Genomic DNA, 22,836 nt, shown 5'->3' with positions numbered 1-22,836 from the left:
ACGGCAGCGGTTTCTTCGCTCCCCCTGGAGTTTTCGCCAGCTCAGTACCCACTTCACCTATCTAAAACCTCCAAGAAAACGTACCGCAACTCGGTAGCAATACACATGATCAATGCAGCTGGACTATGTGTTCCTGTTCACTGGAGAGCTACGGTGCCACCGTCTATAAAATAATGGGTGACACGCATTAACCATTTAGCAGCAATAGAGGAACTGATATGCACGGCACAAGATAGAATTCACGCCTTCACTTGCATTTGGAGCGAGTGGTTCGATTTCCGAGACACAGCAGATTACCAAGCTCTTGTGCGAAGCGTGGGCTGATTGACAACCAGTGATTTTAAGCCCGGTTGGTAACTGGTTTAGGACATCACTAGTCTATACTTATTCCAATATGATGCGGACGGCAAGGGCAGTGGGCTTCCCCACTTACCTCCTCACTTATATCCTCAGCTATGTGACTTTGAGTTACGGTGCACCTCTTCATGCTGTTCCCCCCCTTTTTTTTTTCTCTCTTCCTCTCTCTCGTTCTCTCCCTCTCCCTTCCTTGGTATCTTTCTTTCTCTTCCTTTCTCTGCTCTCCTCCCTCTTTCTTCTTTATCAATGCTGGGAGGATGGGGTGGTGTTGTGCCGACCCCGTCCACCCATACTGCTTGTAGCAGGGGGAACCTAGTGACAGATGTAGGACCTGTCTAAGTAGGTAAAGGGCCATAATGGGTTATGAGCTATAATTTGTAGAAGGAACCAGAGGCCTTTGACTACAATTATCCCGATGTCTCCCGTCTTTGCCACTTTAAGCTACTTCCACCTTGGGAGATATGCGATAGATGAAAGTTCCTATGGGGTTATTGAGATTACTGTTTGAACCTAGTCATACATGTTTTGCTGGTTCCTATATCTCAAGCGTAGCAATGTGTTGTAGCTCCCCTTGAGAGCGCTTGTCATATATATTGTTGATGCTGTATTATCTGTAACATTGTTCTCTATTTTATTTTCATTAAAATCTTTATGGATAAAAAAAAAAAATCACAAATCGCTGCCATTACTAGTAAAAAATAATAATAATAAAAATGCCATAAAACTACACCCTTTTTTGTAGACGCTATAACTTTTGCGCAAGCCAATCAATATACGCTTATTGCGATTTTCTTTACCAAAAACATGTAGTAGAATACGTATCGGCCTAAACTGAGGAAAACTTTTCTTATATATATTTTTTGGGGGATATTTATGAAAGCAAAAAGTAAAAAATATTGTTTTTTCAAAATTGACGCTCTATTTTTTGTTTAAAAAATTAAACCGCAGAGGTGATCAAATATCACCAAAAGGAGCTCTATTTGTGGGGAAAAAGAGGACGGCAATTTTGTTTGGGTGCAATGTTGCACAACCGTGCAATTGTCAGTTGAAGCGACGCAGTGCAGAATCGCAAAAAAAAAGGCCCGGTCATTGGGCAGCCAAATCATCTGGGGCTGAAATGGTTAAACATAATTTTTTGTTTTTACAATGAGGGTGTTGATGGTATTTTCTAATTGCATTGTATATACCATGTTAAAACATACATTCAACAATTCCAAATTCATATATATTTTGCATACATTGGCCCAGATCCACAGAGAGTAAGGCGCACATTAAACCGCCGTACAGCAAACACTGTATGCTACACCAATGCAGCGCAGAGAGGCAAGCATTGCATTCAGCAAGCCTGTGCTCCCAACGCTGCGCCATCGTGGTGTGGATTTCGAAGGCGCACGTCGCCGTAGGTGGAAGTGGGCGTGAACCCATGCAAATGATGGGCCGAGCGCCAGACAGGTACGTATCACGAACTGCGCATGCGCCGTGACGTGGACGCAAGCCTCACAACCACGCCGGCACAACTGCCTAAGCTACGCCGATCACTGCGTACACCGTGAACATAACGTACGCCCAGCCAGACACACGTCCAACGCACAATACGCCGGCTTGTGTTCCCTGGTGCAGACCTGTGCGTGTCTGTTGCCGGGTTGCACCTCCTTTATGAAGAATAACTTTACGCCGGACGTACAACTTACGCGCATCTCGCGTAGTATGTGCCGGGCACACGCGCGTTTGTGAATCGTCGTATTTTCCTCATTTGCATGTTTGAATGGCTAATCAATGGGAGCGGCACCATGCGCCCAGCCTAAATGTGTGCCCACCCTACGCCGGCGTGTGCAAGCTATGACAGCGGGGTGTAGCCTGTTTTTAGGCGCATTTTAGTTTGTGGGTCTGGCGCACACATATGCCGGTGCACATTTGCACTTACGTCGGCGTAACGTGTTATACGTCGGCGTAAGTGCTTTGTGAATCTGGGCCATTATATTTATATGCTTTTATAGTCTATATATACACCATTGACCGTCATATGTTTTCTTTGAGCCAGTACAATCCGGTATTTGGGAATCCAGCTACCATTACTACAGAAATCCATAAATGTGTGATAACAACATATCTCTGCCCATCATCCTGCCAACAAAATGGCCACACATGTCATTTTATAGAAGACCACATCAGTGTTTCCCCTACAGGTTCCCTTCTGCTTTCTCAGCTCTGTATCAGAGGTACTCACCCAGGCCGAGATGCTGAGAGTGGCTCCCCTTGCAGCTAAGCGTGCTCCATCCCTGGAGGTGAATCGCACAAAGAGGCACGAGTCACCAGCAGGCTTCGTAGGTCTTGCATGACGATCACCAGGAAGCTGGTACACCGTGCTGTGGTCGGCTTGACACCAGTCTGGAGTAAGAGGCCCAGCTGGGGCTATAACACAGCAAATCTGGAAGATAGAGAAGTCTGTGAGGGGGGGTGTGTCCGGACGTACAGCAAGGAGGACGTGTGGATGCTGAGCTCCACACAGGCAGACTACATCCACTGCCATCCTAGCCCCTATCCTGGACTATTGGATCCCGTTTTTGCGACACCTACCTTGGGCCCGCTTTTGCCTCTGTCTCAGCTAATTTCTGGATGAATTGTCCCTCTCTGAGGCCTGAGGTGAGACCCGCTCCACTCCACGCCACCGCCGCCATCTTGCGGCCTGTACCTCCGGAGCGCTACGTTCCTGCCTCCTGTGATCTGGGCACCGGATCCCCGCTATCTGCCTCACTACTGCACCCCCCGAGGACGTGGCATCCCCACTCTGCGGTGGGTGAATTCCCTAGGGCTCTGCTGTGGATCGCGGAGCTCCGCTGCGCCTGTTTGCGGCCTACCGACCGGACCACTTCCATCTCCTGGGTCACAGTGAGTACCGGACCCCCGGCCTCCCATACCTCCAGATTGAATATTCCGGGCTGTGCCCGTTTAACAGCCAGCTCTGAGGTCCCGATCGCTGCACAGGGGGGAAGGTACTGCACGGACTTGAAGCTCACTTGGCCGGCCCCATACCTCAGGAAAGTCCGCGGCTTCGGCCTACTGCTGGAGGTCGGCAGCCATCTTGCTGCTCCAGGTACTCCCAGCCTCTCCCATTGTTTCAAGCACTCAATTCCCATTACCTGGCACCTTTACATCCATCACTCTCATTGCTTGGCTGGATCCATTTATATGTTATCATTTGACGCATTTGCAGTAAACTGACACCTATCCCTCTTGCTATGTAGCCTGCCATTAAAAAGAGCTCAGGGATACATCTGTGCACCGAGACCCCCGTGATGCCATCTTAATCACCTATAGCTTCGGGGGTAAGCCTTCTCCCTCCATACCATTTCTTTGACGTCCCATGGGCAAAGTTGGCCAGCAGCAGCGATATTATAAACCTCTGTTTGGACACTGCAAGGGATCAAACATGGAACGTTTTGTCACTAGGTCTCAACTCACGACCTCCAATCATACCGCAGATCCCTTTGTCACAATGGATCCATCCCTGGACTCGGAGACTGCTAACAATTCCCAGCTAACCCCCTCCCAGGGCTCAGACCCTGGTCCCCTGCTCCCACACGAAGTCCTCACCCCAGACATCCTAGATGCCAAGCTTGATGCTAAACTGCAATTATTGCTCAGACAGATTACAAATAACGTTTCAGCTGAGGTGAGCAAGCTGGCTTCAGAACTTAGAGGAGAGATTAATCAAATTGGAGAACGTACAGACACCCTTGAAAACAAATTTGATGAGATGATCAACTATGTAAAAGCCATAGAGGAGGAAAACCTCAATCTCCGCCTTTCTGTCTCCCAGCTACAACTGCAACAGGAGGACCTGGAGAACAGGGAAAGACGGCAGAACCTGCGCTTCAGGGGTATCCCGGAAACAGTGAGTGACTCTGAATTACGTGCTTACCTCCTGGGTCTTTTCAACGTTACGGCCCCCACTGTGGTGGACATAGACTGGCGCCTGGATAGGGCTCACCGATCTCTGGGCCCTAAACCTCCGGCTGGAGCCAGACCTAGAGATGTCATAGTGAAGTTTCATTTTTTTGAAAGCAAAGAGGCGTTGACCCTGGCCACGCGCAACAAGTCCCAAATTACATATAAAGGGGCTAAACTGCAAATTTTCAGCGACCTATCCCCTATTACCCTTGCTAAGCGTAGATCACTGTGCCCAATCACATCTCACCTTCAACATCACAAGGTTCCATACTATTGGGGATTCCCCTTTCGCCTTGTTGTATCAAAAGATGGAGTCCAGCATACCCTGCGTGAACTGCAGGAGGGTGAAGCATTTCTGAAAAGTCTTGGTCTGCCTCCTCTTCCGGAAGACGACTTGAATCCTCCCTTCGCTTCAGTGCGTCCTCTACCCAACACTCCTAACCGCATCTGGACCCCCGTAAGGGGAAGATCTAGGAAACATCTCTCTACTCCACAACGTCCACGTTTCTCCAATCAACCCCCTTGAACTCTCCTTGCCCCCCTTTTTTGCCTTTTCTTGTTTTTCCCTTGTGGATCCATACCCTGGTGCTCCATGCACCCTACATTTTGGTTTCTTCGTCTTATGAGAAACTTTTTTCTGGCCTCTTTATATTTTCAAGATGTTGTATCCACCCTGTTCCCGGTTTGGGGTGGATCTTTTTCCCAACCCATGGGATAAGTTCTAACTATTGGTTTTTACACTCATGTTGTCGGTCATCCATGTACATGCGCTGACTGTTTTTTTTTCCCCTTCACTAGTGATGGATCTCGGACTACTTCACGCATTTTGGTAGCTACCAAGTTCATAAGGTGTGCAGATGACTCTTCCCTGTCTCCTCACCCGGAGTCTCCTGATGGAAGTCCGTTTACGTCCCTGCCTGACCCCAGGCTTTGCCCAGGGCCTCCTGAGTGATGTTTACAACTCAGGTTTTCAAAGTTTAGAATTTTTTCTCTTTTTTCTGATTGTTTTTTTTTCAATATTTTTATTTTTATTATTTTTGTTTTCTGTGTCCACATATGTAGATCAACTCTGTAGGTTGAAGTTACATGGTCTTTGTTTTATAGTCTCACTGAAATTCCTTAGCAGGAAACACTTATTACTTTGCAGGTCTCGAGGTGACGTCTTTTTTAGAAATGTTTATGTATATCACTACACCTTTTATTATGCTCATGTTCTTTATTTTGTGCTTATATCTGTTTTCATTATATTTACGCAAGCCTGTTTATTTAGCCTACCTCCATGGCCTTAAGGATTTTGTCATATAATGTGAAAGGTTGGGGGCGTGGCCGGACTGGGCAAGAAGATGGACGCTTGAGTGCTGAGCTCCTGCCACCTCAGAGCAATTAGCCTCCATTAGCAGTGTTCTGACACCCCACTTGTAATTGCCGTGATGGGAACTTCATCGAGACACACCTCAACCTCTCGCTCCCGCTCCCCGAGGGCACCGGCGGACTCCCAGGGACAGAATATACCGGACATGTTCCGGTCATCAAGGGGGAACATGGCGTCTTCCCGCCTCAACACTGCCCAGAACACGGCGCCTAACTCTCAAAATGCCGCATCAGAAATTATACTAACGGCACCTTCAGTCCCCTCTTTCCCGTCACCGGCAGACAGCCTACGACCTAACACTGATGTCTCGTTGCCGCAACTGAACATCCTGGACCTCCGAGCCATAGCAACGGACATCAAGGACACTCTCTCGGCGGCCATCGCGGACCTGCGAATTGATATTCGCTCCCTCACAGACAGGGTGGCGGTGACTGAAAAATCGCTGGAGGCCCACGACCAGGTGCTGACCAGAACCACCACCAAAGTTGATGATCACACCCTCCAGCTCCGGGACATCAACAGGCATTTGGAGGACCTGGACAATCGTGGACGCCGCCGGAACCTGAGAATACGCGGCCTGCCTGAAGGGGACCAGGTTCAACGCGAAGTGACTGACATCTTCAACGGCATCCTGGGCAGGCCCCCGCAAACCCCTATACCCATGGAAAGGATTCATCGTGCCCTGCGCCCTAAGGGCAAAGACACGGACCCACCCAGGGACGTGGTGTGCTGCCTGGTGGACTTCAGGCTTAAGGAGGACATTTTGCAGAGAGCCAGAAGCCAGCGGCTCCTGCATGAGGGGACCCCGATCCAGCTATACCAGGACCTGTCGGGGATCACTCTCCAACACCGCCGGGATTTGCGTCCACTGCTGGATGCCCTTAGAGCTCAAGATACCCGCTACAAGTGGAAGTATCCCTTCTGCCTGTCGGCTACACATCGCGGCAAAACGGCCCTATTGAAAGTTCCAGAGGATCTCCCTCATTTTTGTGAGGCTATGGGCCTGCCTTTGATTTCAGTGCCGGACTGGTACGCCCCGTATCGCAGGTCAGTGGGCAGATGGAGCAAACCATCGGAGGTCCCGATCGACCCCCAAGCCACCCGATACCGCAGGCGCAGGTCTCCGTCAGACCAGAGGTACCCTCCCGGCTCTTATGACCCCAGAGAGTCCCGTGGCTCTCCATCAGCCCCGGGTGCCCGGCGAGCAAGAAGAGACTATTAACGCCACACAAGCAGGTACAATGATTGAGACTGTGTCTAGTTGACTATCACTGTTTTACTGTTTTACAACCTGACGGTCTAACTTCCAGGTTTTTACAATGGCTTTGTCAGCTTTATTTCTGGACTGTCCAATGGATGTACCCCCTCAGAAGCCCAACAACAAAGGGTGGTGTCACTATATATTTGATCTGCGACAGCCCTGTACTCTTCCCGCCTTTTATCCAGCATGACGACGTAGAGGCCGTCGTGTCAAGCGTCACAGAGTCGCGCAAACTCCATCGCATACTACAATGCCCAAGATGCCTAGCGGGAACACGTCACGAGTGCGCTCCAGACACGCCCAGGTATTTCCCAGTCTTGCAGCACTTCCTGTGCCGCCCTGAGGCTCACCGAGCGGTCACCGGATTGGCCGCCACACTCCCGCGACACCGTGACTCCCGAGACTGCTCCTCATGTCACAGCCGCATGTCATTACAGACGCTTCTGCCCCCGAACCGGGCGGGCGTTCCTCCCCCCCCCGCTCGCCAGCCCGGAACTTCAGATGGTTAACACAGGGACTCGCCTCCCCTCACCACGGTCCCCCCTTACCTATACACCCCTTAGAGGGGTCTTCCTCTATTGGGAACTCGTTCCACACCGGCAGACTTTAGAGTGCAGTGCAGTATGTTGCAGAGATCCGTCTTGCCTTGCCCTCCAGCTCCCGGATACAACAGGACATCACTCTGTCAAGCTCAGCAGGTCATCAGCTGTCTCTCTTCGCTCACCAGGTGGCCATCCTGAAGCACTGGGAGAAGCGATGGTACCCCCACACTATTAATGGACTTACCGTAACAGGTAGTATACGTTGGGGACTCTGAGTATTCCGGCATAAACTTATACACTCTGAAACGGGGAGGGGGGGGGAAGTATGCTGATTGTTACTGCTTAATGGCCCCCTCATATGGCCCGACTAGGGGTGGACCACACAGGGCATTCTTTAATTCTTTAATTCCTTAATGTGTTTATTGTTTTTATTGTTTCTACACGGTTGATTGTAAATACTTGATGGCGTTACTGAGGGGAGGGATGACTCTAAAATCTCGGCGTATGCGATCCTCGTTACGGTCTGCCGTCTCTCGCCAGTGAGCGGAATATCGGCCCTGCTCTTAGTCGCTCGAACCCCTGTGGCTAAGGGGTGAGCTCTAGCTATGGCCCGAAGGGCAGCCCCCGATAGGTGTAAAGGGCCCTGGAGGGTGGGCATGGAACGAGTGGGTGCAGATGGCTAATTACGGTATAGGGTTTAATTACCTCCTGTCAAAAAAAAAAGGCGTAGGGCGCGACCCCATAGACTGACGGTGCCTTGCTCCCGCGCGTTCCCGACATACCTGCCGGGATGGCTATCATACCCCGTAGAACTGATTGCTTGGTTAACACACCTGCTCTGAGGTGGCATTCAGTTACTCCCTCCTACTTTAGATAGTTATTGTTTTTGTTACATACCTCGAACTAGTTGCTCGGATCCTATCGGTTGCCCAGGTCCTGGCCGACCCCCACACAGTGGTGGTCTGGTGTTCTGACACTCCGGCTGGAGTGGAGGAGCGCGGTACACTCTGTACCTCACCGATTGGTTCCTTAAAAAGTGGGTGACTGGACGTAGTCCTTTCCCCAATCGGTTACATTGCCTGTTAGGCCTGTAGGTCGCAGGCACCTATAGACCCTTCAACTCTTCCCCCCCCCCATTCCTCACCCCCCCCCTTTTTTTTTTTTTTTCTTCTCTTTTCTTTCTTTTCTCTCTTCACTGTTCCACGCAATGCTGGGCACACATACTAGCTCACTGCCGGACCCGGCAGGGGCACAGCCCCTGGAGCACCTTAAACTGTATTTGCTAAATGCTCGCGGACTTAACACCCCCGAAAAGCGCTTTTGAATCCTAGATCTGCTCAGAAAAGAGAGACCGCAGATCGCTTTGCTACAAGAGACCCATTTCAGGTCCGACAGCATCCCTAAATTACATGACCGCAACTACCCAACAGTTTACCATGCCTCAAACGACGTTGCAAAGTCAAAAGGGGTGTCCATTCTACTATCTAGACACTGCCCCTTACTAGTTACAGAAGTTCAGCGGGACCCAATGGGTAGATTTCTTTTCATTAAGGGTACGATACATGACTTACCATACACGATCGCAAATATTTATGCTCCAAACTCACAACAGGTTTCCTTCTTTCGCTCGGTTTTGTATCAATTGACTGCCTTCCAATCTGGCACACTGGTCGTTGGGGGCGACTTTAATGTGCCTCTGACACCCGCTCTTGACACATCTAACGGTTCTTCCTGCCTGACCTATAGGGCGTTGCGAGCAATAAAAACACAACTGGCGACGCTCACTTTACACGATGCCTGGCGCACACTCCATCCGAATGTCAAGGATTTTACGTACTTTTCTTCCTTGCATAATAAGTACTCGCGCCTGGACTACTTCTTTATCTCGCAGAACGATCTCACCTCCCTCGCTTCCACAACTATTGGGCCCATGTTGCTGTCTGACCATCACCCAATCTCAGTAACTTTGACGATCCCTTCCTACCGCACTAGATCGGGGATCTGGAGACTGGATGACTCCCTGTTGCTCGACCCGGACAACTCCAGACAGGTTTCTGAAACCCTAGCACATTACTTCAGAGAAAATGGGGCGGGTGAATCATCACAGACCACGATCTGGGCGGCGCACAAGTGCGTAATCCGGGGGGTTTTTATCTCACTGCTCGCCAAACGCAACAAGCTACGGAAAACACACATACTTGCACTAACGGACCGAATCGCGCGACTTGAAAGCGCCCACAAACGCACGTTAGCGACAAGCACGCACACTGAACTGCTAGCTGCCAGGGAAGAACTCCTGGAGGAAATCCAGAAATCTCTGAAACGTAGATATGCCCTTACTAATAAACTCTTCTACCAGTTCGGGAACAAGGCAGGGAAGCTTTTAGCGTCAGCTCTCCAGAAAAAGAGAGCAGCTCATAGAATACACTCTATATCGTCTTCGTCGGGGACCACAGTTACGAACTCGGATGACATCGCGGCCCAATTCATGCAATACTTCTCTAAACTCTACAATTTGCCCACACAACCGACCCCTACCCTTGCGGCTACCCGTCGTACGCTTATTGACCAATTCCTAACAGAGTACGGCCCCGTCATTGACCCACTGGACGACTGGTCACAATTGGACGCCCCCATTACGATGGAGGAAGCCCAGGGAGCCCTAAAACAAATGAAAGCTGGGAAAAGCCCAGGCCCGGATGGCCTACCGGTTTGTTACTACAAGACTTTTGCCGACGTACTTCTTCCACACTTTCTGACTGTATTTAATGCCCTTCCGACCTCCACTCATCACGCAAAAGACCTACTTAATGCACACATCTCCCTAATTCCCAAACCGGGCAAAGACGCCTCCCTGGTATCGAGCTACCGGCCAATCTCGCTGCTCAATGTCGACGTGAAACTTTACGCCAAAATCTTAGCGAACCGCTTGCTCCCACTCCTCCCTAACATCATCTCTTTGGACCAGGTAGGTTTTGTCCCTGGAAGGGAAGCCAGGGACAACACCATAAAGGCGCTCAATATACATCACTGGTTGAAGTCCTCCAAGGGGAGGGGATTTCTCCTCTCCTTGGACGCGGAGAAGGCGTTTGACAGAGTGGCTTGGGACTACATGGAGGCAGTGCTTGGAAGAATGGGTCTTCCGCCTCGCCTTATCCAGATGATTATGGCACTGTACTCTGCTCCGACGGCGTGTGTCAGAGTAAATGGCCGGCTGTCAAACGCCTTCTCCCTCACAAAATGGCACGCGACAAGGATGCCCCCTATCCCCAATAATTTTTGTACTCACAATGGAACCATTATTGCGTAGACTGCGTGATAACCCAACGATTAAGGGCATTGAGGTTTGCGGTAAATGTTGCAAGGTAGCTGCGTACGCAGATGATGTGCTCTTGTCCTGTCCGACCCTATCACAACCATCCCCAATCTGTTGCTCGACTTCCAGAAGTTCAAACTCCTCTCCAACCTCCAAATAAATTTCGACAAGTCTTTGGCTTTAAATGTGTCCCTCCCAGATTCGTTGGTCTCGCACTGCAAGCGATCCTTCCCATTTAGATGGGAGACACGCAGTATTACTTACTTGGGTATCAAAATACCCCCCGACTTGAAGGACCTTTTTGCTCTTAACTTTCTTCCTGCTCTACAGGCTATCAAGGAGGACTTGCAGTGTTGGACCAAGGGTCATCTCTCTTGGTCTGGGAGAGCCGCGGTGCTGAAGATGAATGTCCTGCCTAGAATACTGTACCTGCTACAGGCCATACCGATTGCTTTACCGCAGTCGTTCCTTACTGCTGTCAAACAGTGCTGCAGGGTTTTCCTCTGGGCCGGCCGCTCCCCCCGATTAAGCTGGGATAAATTGATAGTGCCAAAACTAAAAGGAGGTTTGGGATTACCTGACATTAATCTTTACCACAGGGCGTGCCAATTGGTGAGGGTGGTAGATTGGCACCTCCATGCCGGTAACAAGGATTGGGTGGCAGTGGAGAATGAATTCCTATCGTTTCCCATCGCTCATCTCCCGTGGATTGAGGCACACTCAGTCCCTAAACCTTGCATGGAGCACCCCCTGATAGGACCCACAATCAGGAACTTTAGAACGGTATGCAGTAAATCTGGTCTGTCACCATCACCTGGACCGATGACTCCCCTGATTCTTAACCCAGACTTCCCTCCTAGCATTGCGGCCAGTGACCCCACAGTGACCCCCGACCCCACTCAGGCGCGTGCTAGTCACTTCTTTCGAAACGGAACCTTGCTCTCCCAGACCGAAATGACCTCCGCGCTCCCACAGTTGACTATACCGTTCTTTAAGTTTCTCCAAATAAGACACTTCCTGGGCGGTGCCCGGACGCCCATGATATGGTCCCGTGACTTAGCCCCGATAGAACAGATCTGTGCTACAAACCGGCCACAACGCCATTTAATCTCCACGCTATACTCCCTGCTACTGTCTAAGGTGCCTCCCACTGACCAGTTCCAATCATCGTGGAACTCAGACCTCTCTCTTGACCTGTCGGACGAAGACTGGGACCGCATTTGGGAACACGCCCACAAGGGATCAGTCAATGTGTCAGTCCAGGAGAATAGATACAAATTATGTACGCGCTGGTACCGCACCCCGGAAAAGTTACATAAAATCTTCCCTGCAGTTCCCGCGGCTTGCTGGCGGTGTGGTAAGGACACAGGCTCTCTCCTCTACATATGGTGGGATTGCCCGGTGATAGTGCCGTTTTGGAAGGCGGTCCACAAGAGTATCATTCAGATCACTACATACTATTTAGAGTTCTCGCCGGCGCAGTACCTACTGCACCATACAGTCGTACCTCGAAATCATTACCGTAAGTCCCTAACATTACACTTGGTCAACGCCGCCACACAGTGTGTCCCCTTGAGATGGAAATCTACATCTGCCCCCACCCTGCATGACTGGCACCTTCGGGTGCAGAAAATAGACGACATGGAACAACTCATCCATCGTGCCAATGACACACATGACAAATACCGAGAAACATGGGCGTGCTGGACCCATTACAGGGAATCCGGCGCCTTGGTGAACCCACCATCCCCTACAGACGTATCCACAAACCCGCCTTCGGGACAGTGATGTCTCGGTCCCATAGCTAGCTGGTCTCCTGTCTCCCGGCTTGAGGTTCCTATCACTACCCCCCCTTTTTTTTTTTTTTTTCTTCTTCTCTCTTTGCCCTTTCCCGCTCTCCCCCCCCCCCCCTTTTCCCTTACCCACATCGCTTACTGCCAATGTCCTGTATCCTGGGGTCCGCTCCGCCCACAAACAGCTCATTTCGGGGTTGACGGTTGGGGAGGGCCCTAGATGGGCGCGTGAATTTTTAGGTGTCTTGTTACGCTCCTCTACCACAGACTTATAGAGGTGGCCCGACCTCTTGCTTTCAGGATATTATGGTATCATTTCTGTACTGTCTTTTTTGTATGCATTTATGATTGACACAGTCTGACCTTACATATCTGTACCTGGCCCTGTACTTCACATACTGGACTACTGGTTGCATCCAGTAAGAGCAATGGTTGTATATCTTGCTGAATCCTTAATAAAAATGTTTTTTGAAAAAAAAATAAAAAAAAATTTCCAATATAATGAAACATGTCTCTCCATACAAATAAGTCCTTACAGTAGTCAAAAAGCATTGTTATCTCCACAAAGGGAACTGCGACATGACCATTTTTTACAAACAGTGCTTGCATTACAAAGAGCTGTTCAAATACTAAATTGGAGAGCACTCTCATCGTTTTCATGACCCACCCTCCCTTCCCTTTCTTGCTTCCCTTTTTCCTTCCTCCTCCTTCTTTTACTCTGTTCTATGCTAATAATATATTTTGTCTTTTCTTACATTTTATTAGGAATGTTCTATTTCTTACATTGGTCTATATGACCATACTACTTTATAATACATATATCCTCATTCGAACTCACTTAATGATTAATATATGTTTGTTTTTTGTTTTTGTCTCTCATTTTTCTTTTCATGATTAATAAGCAATAATTATTAATATCTGTACATCTGTATTATTACAAAATTAATTGTAAGTGTTATGTTTTCTAAAATTCTCAATAAAAATATTGAAATAGTGAAAGGTTTAGGTTCTGTCCACAAGCGCTGGATGGCCCTGAAGGACTTCAGGGCCTCTGGCGCAGATGTGATAATGATCCAGGAGACCCACGTTTAAATTTGCTTCCAAATTTTTCCCCACCTCTTTTCTTGCCTCTGACTCAACGGGCAGGGCGGGTGTGGCTGTCCTGGTGAAAAGGTCATGTCCTATTAAGGTGAAAAGCTTGTATGAGGATCCTCATGGAAGATTCCTCATTTTGGATTGTGAGTTTCTGACTACATCGTTCACCCTGGTCAATCTCTATGCCCCCAACACTGGTCAGATAGCCTTCCTTAACAAACTTTTTGATTCCCCCCAATATCGTGCACAGCCATTTATGATTGTGGGTGGGGACTTCAATTTGGTTATGTCCCCCACCAGAGATAGACAAACCCTTCTCAATGTCTCTCCGTCCAAAAGACTCACGTCCCAGACCAATGCTTTTCGTAGGTGTGTTAGATCTCACCAACTTTTTGACTCATGGAGGATCAAACACCCACTTTATAAACAGTTTACCTTTTACTCTCCAGCTCATAAAATGTATTCTCGTCTAGACCACTTTCTCATTTCGGCCCCGACTATTCCCTATGTGGTCGAGTCTGATATTTCACCCATCACATGGTCTGATCATGCTCCCATTGTGTTGGATATCATGCTTTCCCAGGCCCACGCTAAGACTTGTCACTGGCGTCTTAATGATCATTTATTGCAATCTGAGGTTTCACGTTCAATTTTAGCCAAGGGCTTGGAGGAATTTTTCCAACTCAATGTGGGGTCAGTTTCAGATTTTTCTACACTGTGGGAAAGTGTGGCATTTCGTGGCATATGCATAGCTGAAAGCTCTCGACTTAAAAAAGATCGTAATGGACTTCTTCAGTCCTTGACATCTGCTCTGGTTCTCGCGGAGCGGAGGCTGTTGTGCGCGCCCACGGTGGCGAAATTACGTAAAGTCACCTCCCTTAGGGAGCAAATCAAGTCGTTGAAAATGGGTAGGGCGGCTAGGTCCTTACTTTGGTCAAAACAGAAATTTTACGAGTTCTCAAACAAACCACATAGAATGTTAGTCAACAAACTACACCCGCGCCCATTCCATTCCTTTCCTGACTTTCTCCTCCAGCTAGACGGATCTAGAACGCATTGCCCCCGCGAGATGTCAGATACTTTTGGCAAATTTTACAGTAAATTGTACAACTGTCTGACCCCAGAGAATCAATTTACTTTTACCCAAGATAAGTTTGAGTCCTTTTTCTCCGACATTAAACTTCCAAAGTTATCTTCAGCAGATCTAGCCGGATTGAATGCGGCGATATCAGCTGAGGAACTTTTAGCTATAATTAAGGATCTCCCCCTACATAAATCTCCTGGCCCTGATGGTTTATCTTATTTCTACTATAAAACCTTAAGGCTAGGTTCACACCTAAGCGAATTGTGTGCGGTTTCAACCGCATCCAAATCGCAGGACATTTTAAAATACATTGTTTTCAATGAGGCTGGTTCACATATGTGCGATGCATCCGCACTGCGCATTGCCTCCAAACCGCGTGCGGTTTTTATGTCTTGCGGTGCGGCTCAGGTGCGAATTCAGTCCCATTATCTTCTATGGGTACGCATCTAAATCGCAGGTGTGTTGCGGTTTGAACGGAAGTTTTTTTTCCTCCTCCACCACCTCCCCCTTTTCCTAGTTCCTCCTCTGTCTGTTTCATGCTGCTGAGGTGAGTAGCCATGTCCAAAAAACGGAGCAAAAAGGTCACTGCTAAGGTGAAGGACTGTGTGGATTCCGAGGAGCTTATCCGCCTTGTCAGGGAGAACCCACAAATCTATGACACCCGACATCCTAAATATAAGGACAATGTGTTGAAAAAAACTACCTGGGTTGAAATTACCAAAAGCCTTTTGCCAGAGTGGAGCATGTGCTCATCCCAAGTTCAAGCTGACAAAGGTAAATTTGATTTATTTTTTCATTCCCTAGCTTCTTAAATTATAATTCTAAGTAGACTCCAATAACTACAGTGCATACCGCCCACAAATCCAGAGCAGGCCTTTATCCAAGCATGCATTCTGTGAGGGCATGTAAAGTCTGCTAACCCATACCATGCCACATGTTTTATATCTTGGCATGGTGTTCCTAATGCACCCTGTCCCCGTGTTGCTGGTGGCACGTGACTCATTCCCACACCCTTGGTCATTGTTTGTATGAGTCTGCATGTGTCTATCACCAAAATATGTAAACTCACTTTACCAAGTATGTTTGCAGATCCTTGGGGGAGTGACTATCTGTATTTGTCATCCTATTGTGACGTTATTGGCCATGGTGGTCTTACAAAGACATCATCCTCTGTACAATGACACCCAGCAGAACACACATAACAGTGTCACCAAGCCAATTTTTGGTGTTTTTGTCCAATTGCAGGTAGAGAATAACTTCGGAGTCCTTAATATTCTGCCAAAAAATAACTTTAATATTTTTTTTTCAAGATGCATTCAAATTACACATAGTGTCATTTTTAGCTTAGTATTTTATGTTTTTATATTTAAAGGGCCATATATTTTGATGACAACACCACATTTTTTGGTTTTAAATTGCCTGCATCTGCCAAGGTAACTCGCCAGCTGGCGATAGAAAGTAATTAAGAAATTGATCTCGAATCAATTTCCCACTGCTAGTGCCCCTAGTCAAACTCCACTGTGCCGCCTCCATGTTATGCATCATGGAATCCTCATAATCAATTCCATCACGTTCTCGCACATAGTTGTGCAGTGCACACGCAGTTTTGACAGCAGAGACAGCATGCTCCAAACTGAGATTGATGGCGGTGTGCAATATTCTCCATTTATTGGCAAGAATTCCAAATGCACACTCTACTACTCGACGTGCCCTAGTGAGCCGATAATTAAATATTCTTTTATCATTGCTCAGCGCTCTACTTGAGAATGGTCGAAGAAGATTTTTACCAAGGGCAAACGCTTCGTCCCCTACAAAAACAAATGGGAGGGCTGGCTCATTTGTTCCGGGCAAGGAGGAATCGTTAGGTAAATCCAGACTATTCGCCCTTATCATTCTCCCAAATGTGGAATGATTAAATACACCAGAATCAGAGCTGCTACCATAAGCACCCACATCAATATAAATGAAATTATATTTGGCATCTACCACTGCCATTAATACAAACGAAAAATATTTTTTATAATTAAAAAACTGACTCCCACTATCAAATGGCCTCAGGATGCGTATGTGCTTGCCATCGATGGCTCCCACACAGTTTGGAAAATTACATCTCTCCCAGAATTCATCTGATATCTTCAACCAATCTTCTTTTGTAGGCATTTTGAAGACCAATGGTTTTAGTACATTCCATAAAACAAGGCATGTTTCATGTACAATGCCAGATATAGTTGATTTTCCAACCTTGAACTCATAGTGGAGACTTCCAAATGAATTTCCTGTAGCTAGGTACCTTCAACAAATAAGAAATATTAAATAATTAGTATCTTCTCTTTTTTACAGTGGTGTACATCAAGAATCGTTGGCGAAGCATGCGTGATGCCTTCAAGAAATACAACAGACATCTAAGAGAAGTGAGGAGTGGCTCGGGGGCACCAGCTAGAGTACCCTATATGTATGCAGAGGACCTTGCCTTCTTGAAACCACTCATAGAGATGAGAGAGTAAGTTATCCTCTACATCATCTATGTATCGTGACTATATATTTTGCATTAGTAATGTTTCTCTTTTTTAATAAAAACAGGACCGAAGCAAGTTGGGACGAACAGGATGTCCTGGAGGATCAACCAGAGAGCCAATCTGAGGCCCAATCCGTGCCAGCAGTTTGCATTGATCCAAATGAGGAAATACCTGAAATGCCACTTGGGTCAGATCTATGGGTCACAAACCCAGAGACTGATTCTGGATTGCCTGAGCCTATGCCTGGACCCTCCTCAGCTCCGACAAGCATTGCGCGGCCTGCCAAAGTGGCACGTAAGCGAACGCCAGTATCGCAGATGGACATAAGCGAGCGTCTTCTAGAGATGTTACAACAAATGGCTGGAAAGGTGGATGCTTTCTTATGTCCAGCTACAATACTGGCGCTTAATTTTGTACCATTGATCAAAAAAGTTCTACCTGAGAGATATTTAGAAATGCGAACCACAGTAGAACACGTTCTGCAGTCATTTACAGTGCCAAGCGAGCAACCTACATTGGAAAGGCCATATGTAACAAAAGAAACAACACACATACACTAACCAATGTCAGGCCAGTACCCAGACCCAGGAAACCAACCTTACCCCTATGTTCCTCCATCCTACACTTCAAGCTTTCAGGAGCCAACTTCAATATATGAGGTACAACAGAGGCGAACTCCATATCCCATCCCATCCCCAATCCCTTCAATTATGCCACAAACACAAATGCAGGGGATGTATGTGCCACAGCAACATTGGCCACAGCAACATGGGCCTCAGACACATGGGCCACAGCAACATGGGCCTCAGACACATGGGCCACAGCAACATGGGCCACAGCAACATGGGCCTCAGACACATGGACCACAGCACCATGTGCCACAGCACCATGGCCCACAGCACCATGGGCCACAGCACCATGGCCCACAGCACCATGGCCCACAGCACCATGGGCCACAGCACCATGGCCCACAGCACCATGGCCCACAGCACCATGGGCCACAGCACCATGGCGAGTCTAGCCATGCTTCAAGCACCGAGATTGATGAATCTACTTCAGCAAGTCAATACTCCTCAGACACACCATTATTTCCCAAAACATATCAACATCTCTAAAGTTTACGTTATGCCCACAGTAAACAAGCATGTGTGCATATTTTGAATCAAAGTTTAATCCAGAGGTAAACTTGAAGGCAAAGTTTTTATTTTTTATATTAGTCCAAGCAAATATATGTTGTCTATTTCTTTATTTTTGGGAGAAAAGTAAAAAATAAATATATTTTTGGGCATCTTATGTCTGGTTGTTCATTTCTAAGTACAGATGTTGGATAGTTGAAACCAAAAATGAATACATGCTTCAACATCAATTTGAAAATGCACATAGGTGTGGAAAAGTACCTTAATGTGATTAATAATCTTTGTGCAGGCTGGATGCTTGCTCTGAAGCATGTGTTCTGGCGCTCCAAACTATGGTACGTTAGTCCTAACAATTCATCAAAACTTCAAAAAAATAAATAAAAATTAATTAAAAATGTAATATGGAACAATGGAGAAAGAAAATGTTTAGCAAAATTAAATAAAAAATCACCTGGTTATTGACATGCGTGTATAATTAAAAAACTTGTCCTCATGCCCACGGAGATCTTCATATAATATCATGAACTGCCCTCTTTCATCCCTATTTGCAATGATAGGATGAACCCAGTATCTTCTTCTTCTCCTCCTTCTTCTCCTCCTCTCAACTTCCAGCAAGATTGCTGCTGTTGCAGCAACAACTGTAGGCATGATCATGGGCAGGGCAGCACACATTTCTTCTGAAATCCAAATCCAATTCCACACTATACTGAATGCTCGTGAAAAAGGAAGAGTCCAAGAAAGGTCACTCCCTTTTATTACCTGCATCATCACACAGCTAACAATGATTGGCCCTCACCAAAAACGCAGCTCAGATAATTATTTCTTCTAAATCGCACCCGATCCGCAGCTAAACCGCAGTTGATCCGCAGAACACCCTCTAGAGAAATTCGCAACGGGAACGCAGCTCAAAAACGCAACGCACTAGTGTGATTCCGGCCTTATAGATATCTTATCCCCCCATATGCAGACCCTTTACAGCTCTTTGTTTAAAGGCACTCCCCCACATTCTCACTTCTCCCACTCTTACATTTCGGTCATCCCGAAGCCTGGTAAAGACCCCTCCATTCCAGATAACTATAGACCCATAGCTCTTTTAAATTCAGATTATAAAATATTTACCAAGATTCTCACTTCCAGATTGTCTAGGCCAATTTACAAGCTAGTCCATAGGGATCAGGTGGGATTTGTCCCTGGTAGGCATGCGGGGGACAACACCCGTCGTACCGTGGATCTGGTTGATCTCCTGGACAGGACCACCCGCTCTGCACTAGTCATAAGTTTAGATGCTCAAAAGGCCTTTGGTAGGTTGAGCTGGCCGTATATGTTTGCCACTCTTAAATTGTACGGTTTTAAGGGCCCTTTTCTGAAAGCTTTGGAGGCCTTGTATTCTACAGTCACGGCCCAAGTGCGGATGTCGTCCTTCCTGTCGCCTCGTTTTCCCATGACGAATGGGACTCGGCAGGGGTGCCCCCTATCTCCATTGCTTTTTATTTTATGTTTGGAGCCCCTTGCTGAGTCCATTAGATCCCATCCAGACATTCGTGGGGTGGTGATGCGACAGGGGGAATATAAATTGTCGCTTTTTGCGGACGACATTCTGCTCACTATTACCAACCCACTGATCTCTCTCCCTTCTCTACATAAATTATTGTCTTCCTTTGGTGCCATTTCCGGTTACAAAGTTAACACTTCCAAAACTGAAGCGCTCCCCATACATATCCCGCCCGCACTGCTGTCTCAACTTAAGGGATCATATCCCTACAGGTGGTGTACTGAGTCCCTTAAATACCTGGGTATTCTCCTGACTCCCTCCTATTCATCTCTTTATTCTGTTAATTATCCCTCCTTAGTTTTAGACATTAATAAATCTCTGATGACCTGGACAAAATATCCCCTCTCCCTTCTTGGCAGAATTAACGTTCTAAAGATGTCAGTCCTACCCAGATTGCTCTACCACTTTGAAACGCTACCGGTCGCAATACCTTCTCCCCAGCTGAAAGCGCTACGACGGAGTTTCTTAAGGTTCATATGGGGCGGCGGGGCTCATCGCATAGCGAGCTCAGTGGTATTTGCTCCCACATGTAGGGGTGGTCTGGGAGCCCCAGATATTGTTAAATATTATTATGCCTCACACTTGAGAGCGGTTGTTTCCTGGTCCTCTCTACACACTCCGAATCAATGGGCTGCCATTGAAAAGGGGGTGTTGTATCCGGTCCACCCTTGCTCGTTGATTTGGGGCGCCCCTTTATCCCTAGATCCCATTTTCAAACGACAATGCACGGCCCCAATGGCTTTTACTTTAGCCATCTGGCATAAGTGTCTCAAAAGCCACTCCCTTGCCTCACCCTGTCCTCCATTGGCGAATGTTTTGTTTAATCCAGTTATACCTGATAGCATCTCATTAGGTAGGATATCTCCGTGGCTCAGTGCACCACTATTTCAACTTCGAAGTCTGGTCCATCCTGTCACACGGAGATTGTATAGCTTTGATATTTTACACAAAAAATTCAACATACCCAATCATCTTTTTTATTTTTACCTGCAGGTTAGACATTTCTTTCAATCCAAATCTTCTACCCTGACTCTCGATAAACCAACGACTTTTGAGTATTTATGTGCCCAGGGCCCTCACCAATTGCACCTAATATCCTCTATCCACCGTATCCTCCATGAGTCAATCCCTCTTTCTGAAACCACACATCTTTACATGAGAAAGTGGTCCCACATATTGGGTAAGCCTATTACGGTCCAATCCTGGGATAAGATTTGGTCTTCTACCTTTAAATCCTCTAAATGTGTGATCCATCGGGAAACGTCTATTAAAATTCTCATGTTTTGGTATAAGACTCCTGATGTCATACACACATATGTTCCCTCAGTTCTGCCGCATTGTTGGCGTTGTGGAAATGATATTGGCACTTTGTTTCATATTTTTTGGAAATGTTTCCTTTTGGCAAGAGGTGAGATTGCTGGCACAGGAGGTGATAGAAGTGTCCCTTCCATTTGATCCATTGCACTTTATTTTGGGCCTCCCATTCCCAGGTCTAACCAAAGGTGCTAACCGCTTGGCCGCCTATATTTTATTGGCCGCCAGGAGGCTCATACCGTTGTGTTGGTTGTCTGATGCCCCGCCTCCATGGCCCAGATTTCTGCACCTGGTTGCTGAAATCCGGAGGATGGAATATTTGACAGCCTCTGTTAACGATTCCATACCACAATTTGATAAAATCTGGGAACCTTGGGATCTCTCGAGATACGGGACCCCTGTGTCGTTGCCCTCGCCTTAGTATATGTATTCTGTTTGCTCCTCCAATATATGCCTAAGAGTTGTTTGTTTTATATGATCTTGTTGAATCATGCAGACCACTCCTGTGTTCTGCATCCTTGGACACTATGTATATGTTATTTACTTTCATGTTCTTTCTTTGTACAATCTCGGTATCGTCATTGTGTTGATCTTTTCAATACTTTGTATCTTATAATACTGTGATGTCTTACTTGTTTTTTTTCTCTATAACTCAATAAAAATACAATTTTGAAAAAAGAGAAGTCTGTGAGGGAAGCCAGGGGTTAAACACAGGAGGCAGGCAGAGTAGAGAAGTCCTTAGACAAGCCGGGGGTCAAACACAGGAGGGAGACAGAGTTGAGAAGTTCTTAGGCAAGCCAGGGGTCAAATACGGGAGGCATTCAGAGTAGAGAAATCCTTAGGCAAGCCAGGGATCAAAGTACTGGAGAGGATCAGAGTAGGTCAGGGTCAATCCGGGTCACAACAGGTAATCCTAGAATAGCAGAGTACTGAAGCAGGAAACACAGGAAGCTGAGAGACAAACCAGCCATTAAACATAGGACTGAGCAGCCTTTTATAGGCCAGCAAGGAAATTCACGTTATCTAATGTGCACGAGCTGTCCCACTGTATTGCGTTCCCGCAGCACTATTCTGCCGTGCATGTGTGCGGGAAAGTGCCAATATTTGCAAGGTTTCTGTTATCTCTCTGAAACTCTCATAGTAAAATTATCATTGACATTTCTACCTACCTTCCATCTTTCTTATCCTACACACTCCCCTCCTTCACATAATGGCTTGATATAATAAACTCCTCTCCTACACATACTGCCCTCTGAATTTATTTTGAATGCCTCAAGTAGGTAAAATTCATATACTTTAAAGGATTATTAAATCCAAAAAATAGCGGGATTAACTTCTCCCCCAACTGTATCTTCCTATCCTTCCATATAGTCCCTTTTCCACTTCCTAGTGCTATCCTTAGGCCCCGTACACACGACCAAACATGTATGCTGAAACTGGTCCGCGGGCCAGTTTCAGCATACATGTTCGGTCGTGTGTAGGCGCGAGCGGGCCGAATTCCAGCAAACATTTGCCCGCCGAGCCTTTTCCCAGCGGGCAAATATTCG

The 22,836-nt window shown here is 47.2% G+C and overlaps 2 protein-coding genes across 2 annotated transcripts; one reads left to right on the top strand and one right to left on the bottom strand.

Annotated features, from left to right (window-relative positions):
- Window positions 1-16,148: 16,148 nt before the first annotated feature.
- Window positions 16,149-19,331, bottom strand: LOC120925099 (protein ANTAGONIST OF LIKE HETEROCHROMATIN PROTEIN 1-like). Its single transcript, XM_040335975.1, has 3 exons — window positions 18,875-19,331; window positions 18,685-18,786; window positions 16,149-17,061 (listed from the first exon to the last, which is right to left on the bottom strand). The coding sequence occupies exons 1-3, from the start codon at window positions 19,189-19,191 to the stop codon at window positions 16,182-16,184; spliced, it is 1,299 nt and encodes a 432-aa protein (XP_040191909.1). The 5' UTR covers window positions 19,192-19,331; the 3' UTR covers window positions 16,149-16,181.
- On the top strand, window positions 17,126-18,124 carry LOC120925107. Its single transcript, XM_040335984.1, has 2 exons — window positions 17,126-17,271; window positions 17,352-18,124. Exons 1-2 carry the CDS (start codon window positions 17,141-17,143, stop codon window positions 17,845-17,847), a joined length of 627 nt encoding a protein of 208 aa, XP_040191918.1. The 5' UTR covers window positions 17,126-17,140; the 3' UTR covers window positions 17,848-18,124.
- Window positions 19,332-22,836: the final 3,505 nt, after the last annotated feature.

Source organism: Rana temporaria, chromosome 1, assembly GCF_905171775.1.
Source record: "Rana temporaria chromosome 1, aRanTem1.1, whole genome shotgun sequence".
Taxonomy (NCBI): domain Eukaryota; kingdom Metazoa; phylum Chordata; class Amphibia; order Anura; family Ranidae; genus Rana; species Rana temporaria.
The sequence above is the reverse complement of the archived record's forward strand: the minus strand, read 5'-3'. Positions and strand labels throughout refer to the sequence as shown.

Excerpts from the sequence above, each read along its gene's own strand:
- LOC120925107 (XM_040335984.1), top strand. The coding sequence starts at position 17,141 with ATGCGTGATGCCTTCAAGAAATACAACAGACATCTAAGAGAAGTGAGG. Across the intron at positions 17,272-17,351 it reads CCACTCATAGAGATGAGAGA|GACCGAAGCAAGTTGGGACG; the intron begins GTAAGTTATCCT and ends TAATAAAAACAG.
- LOC120925099 (XM_040335975.1), bottom strand. The coding sequence starts at position 19,191 with ATGATGCAGGTAATAAAAGGGAGTGACCTTTCTTGGACTCTTCCTTTT. Across the intron at positions 18,787-18,874 it reads ACACGCATGTCAATAACCAG|TTTTGATGAATTGTTAGGAC; the intron begins GTGATTTTTTAT and ends ATTTTTTTGAAG. Across the intron at positions 17,062-18,684 it reads AGATTATTAATCACATTAAG|GTACCTAGCTACAGGAAATT; the intron begins GTACTTTTCCAC and ends TATTTGTTGAAG.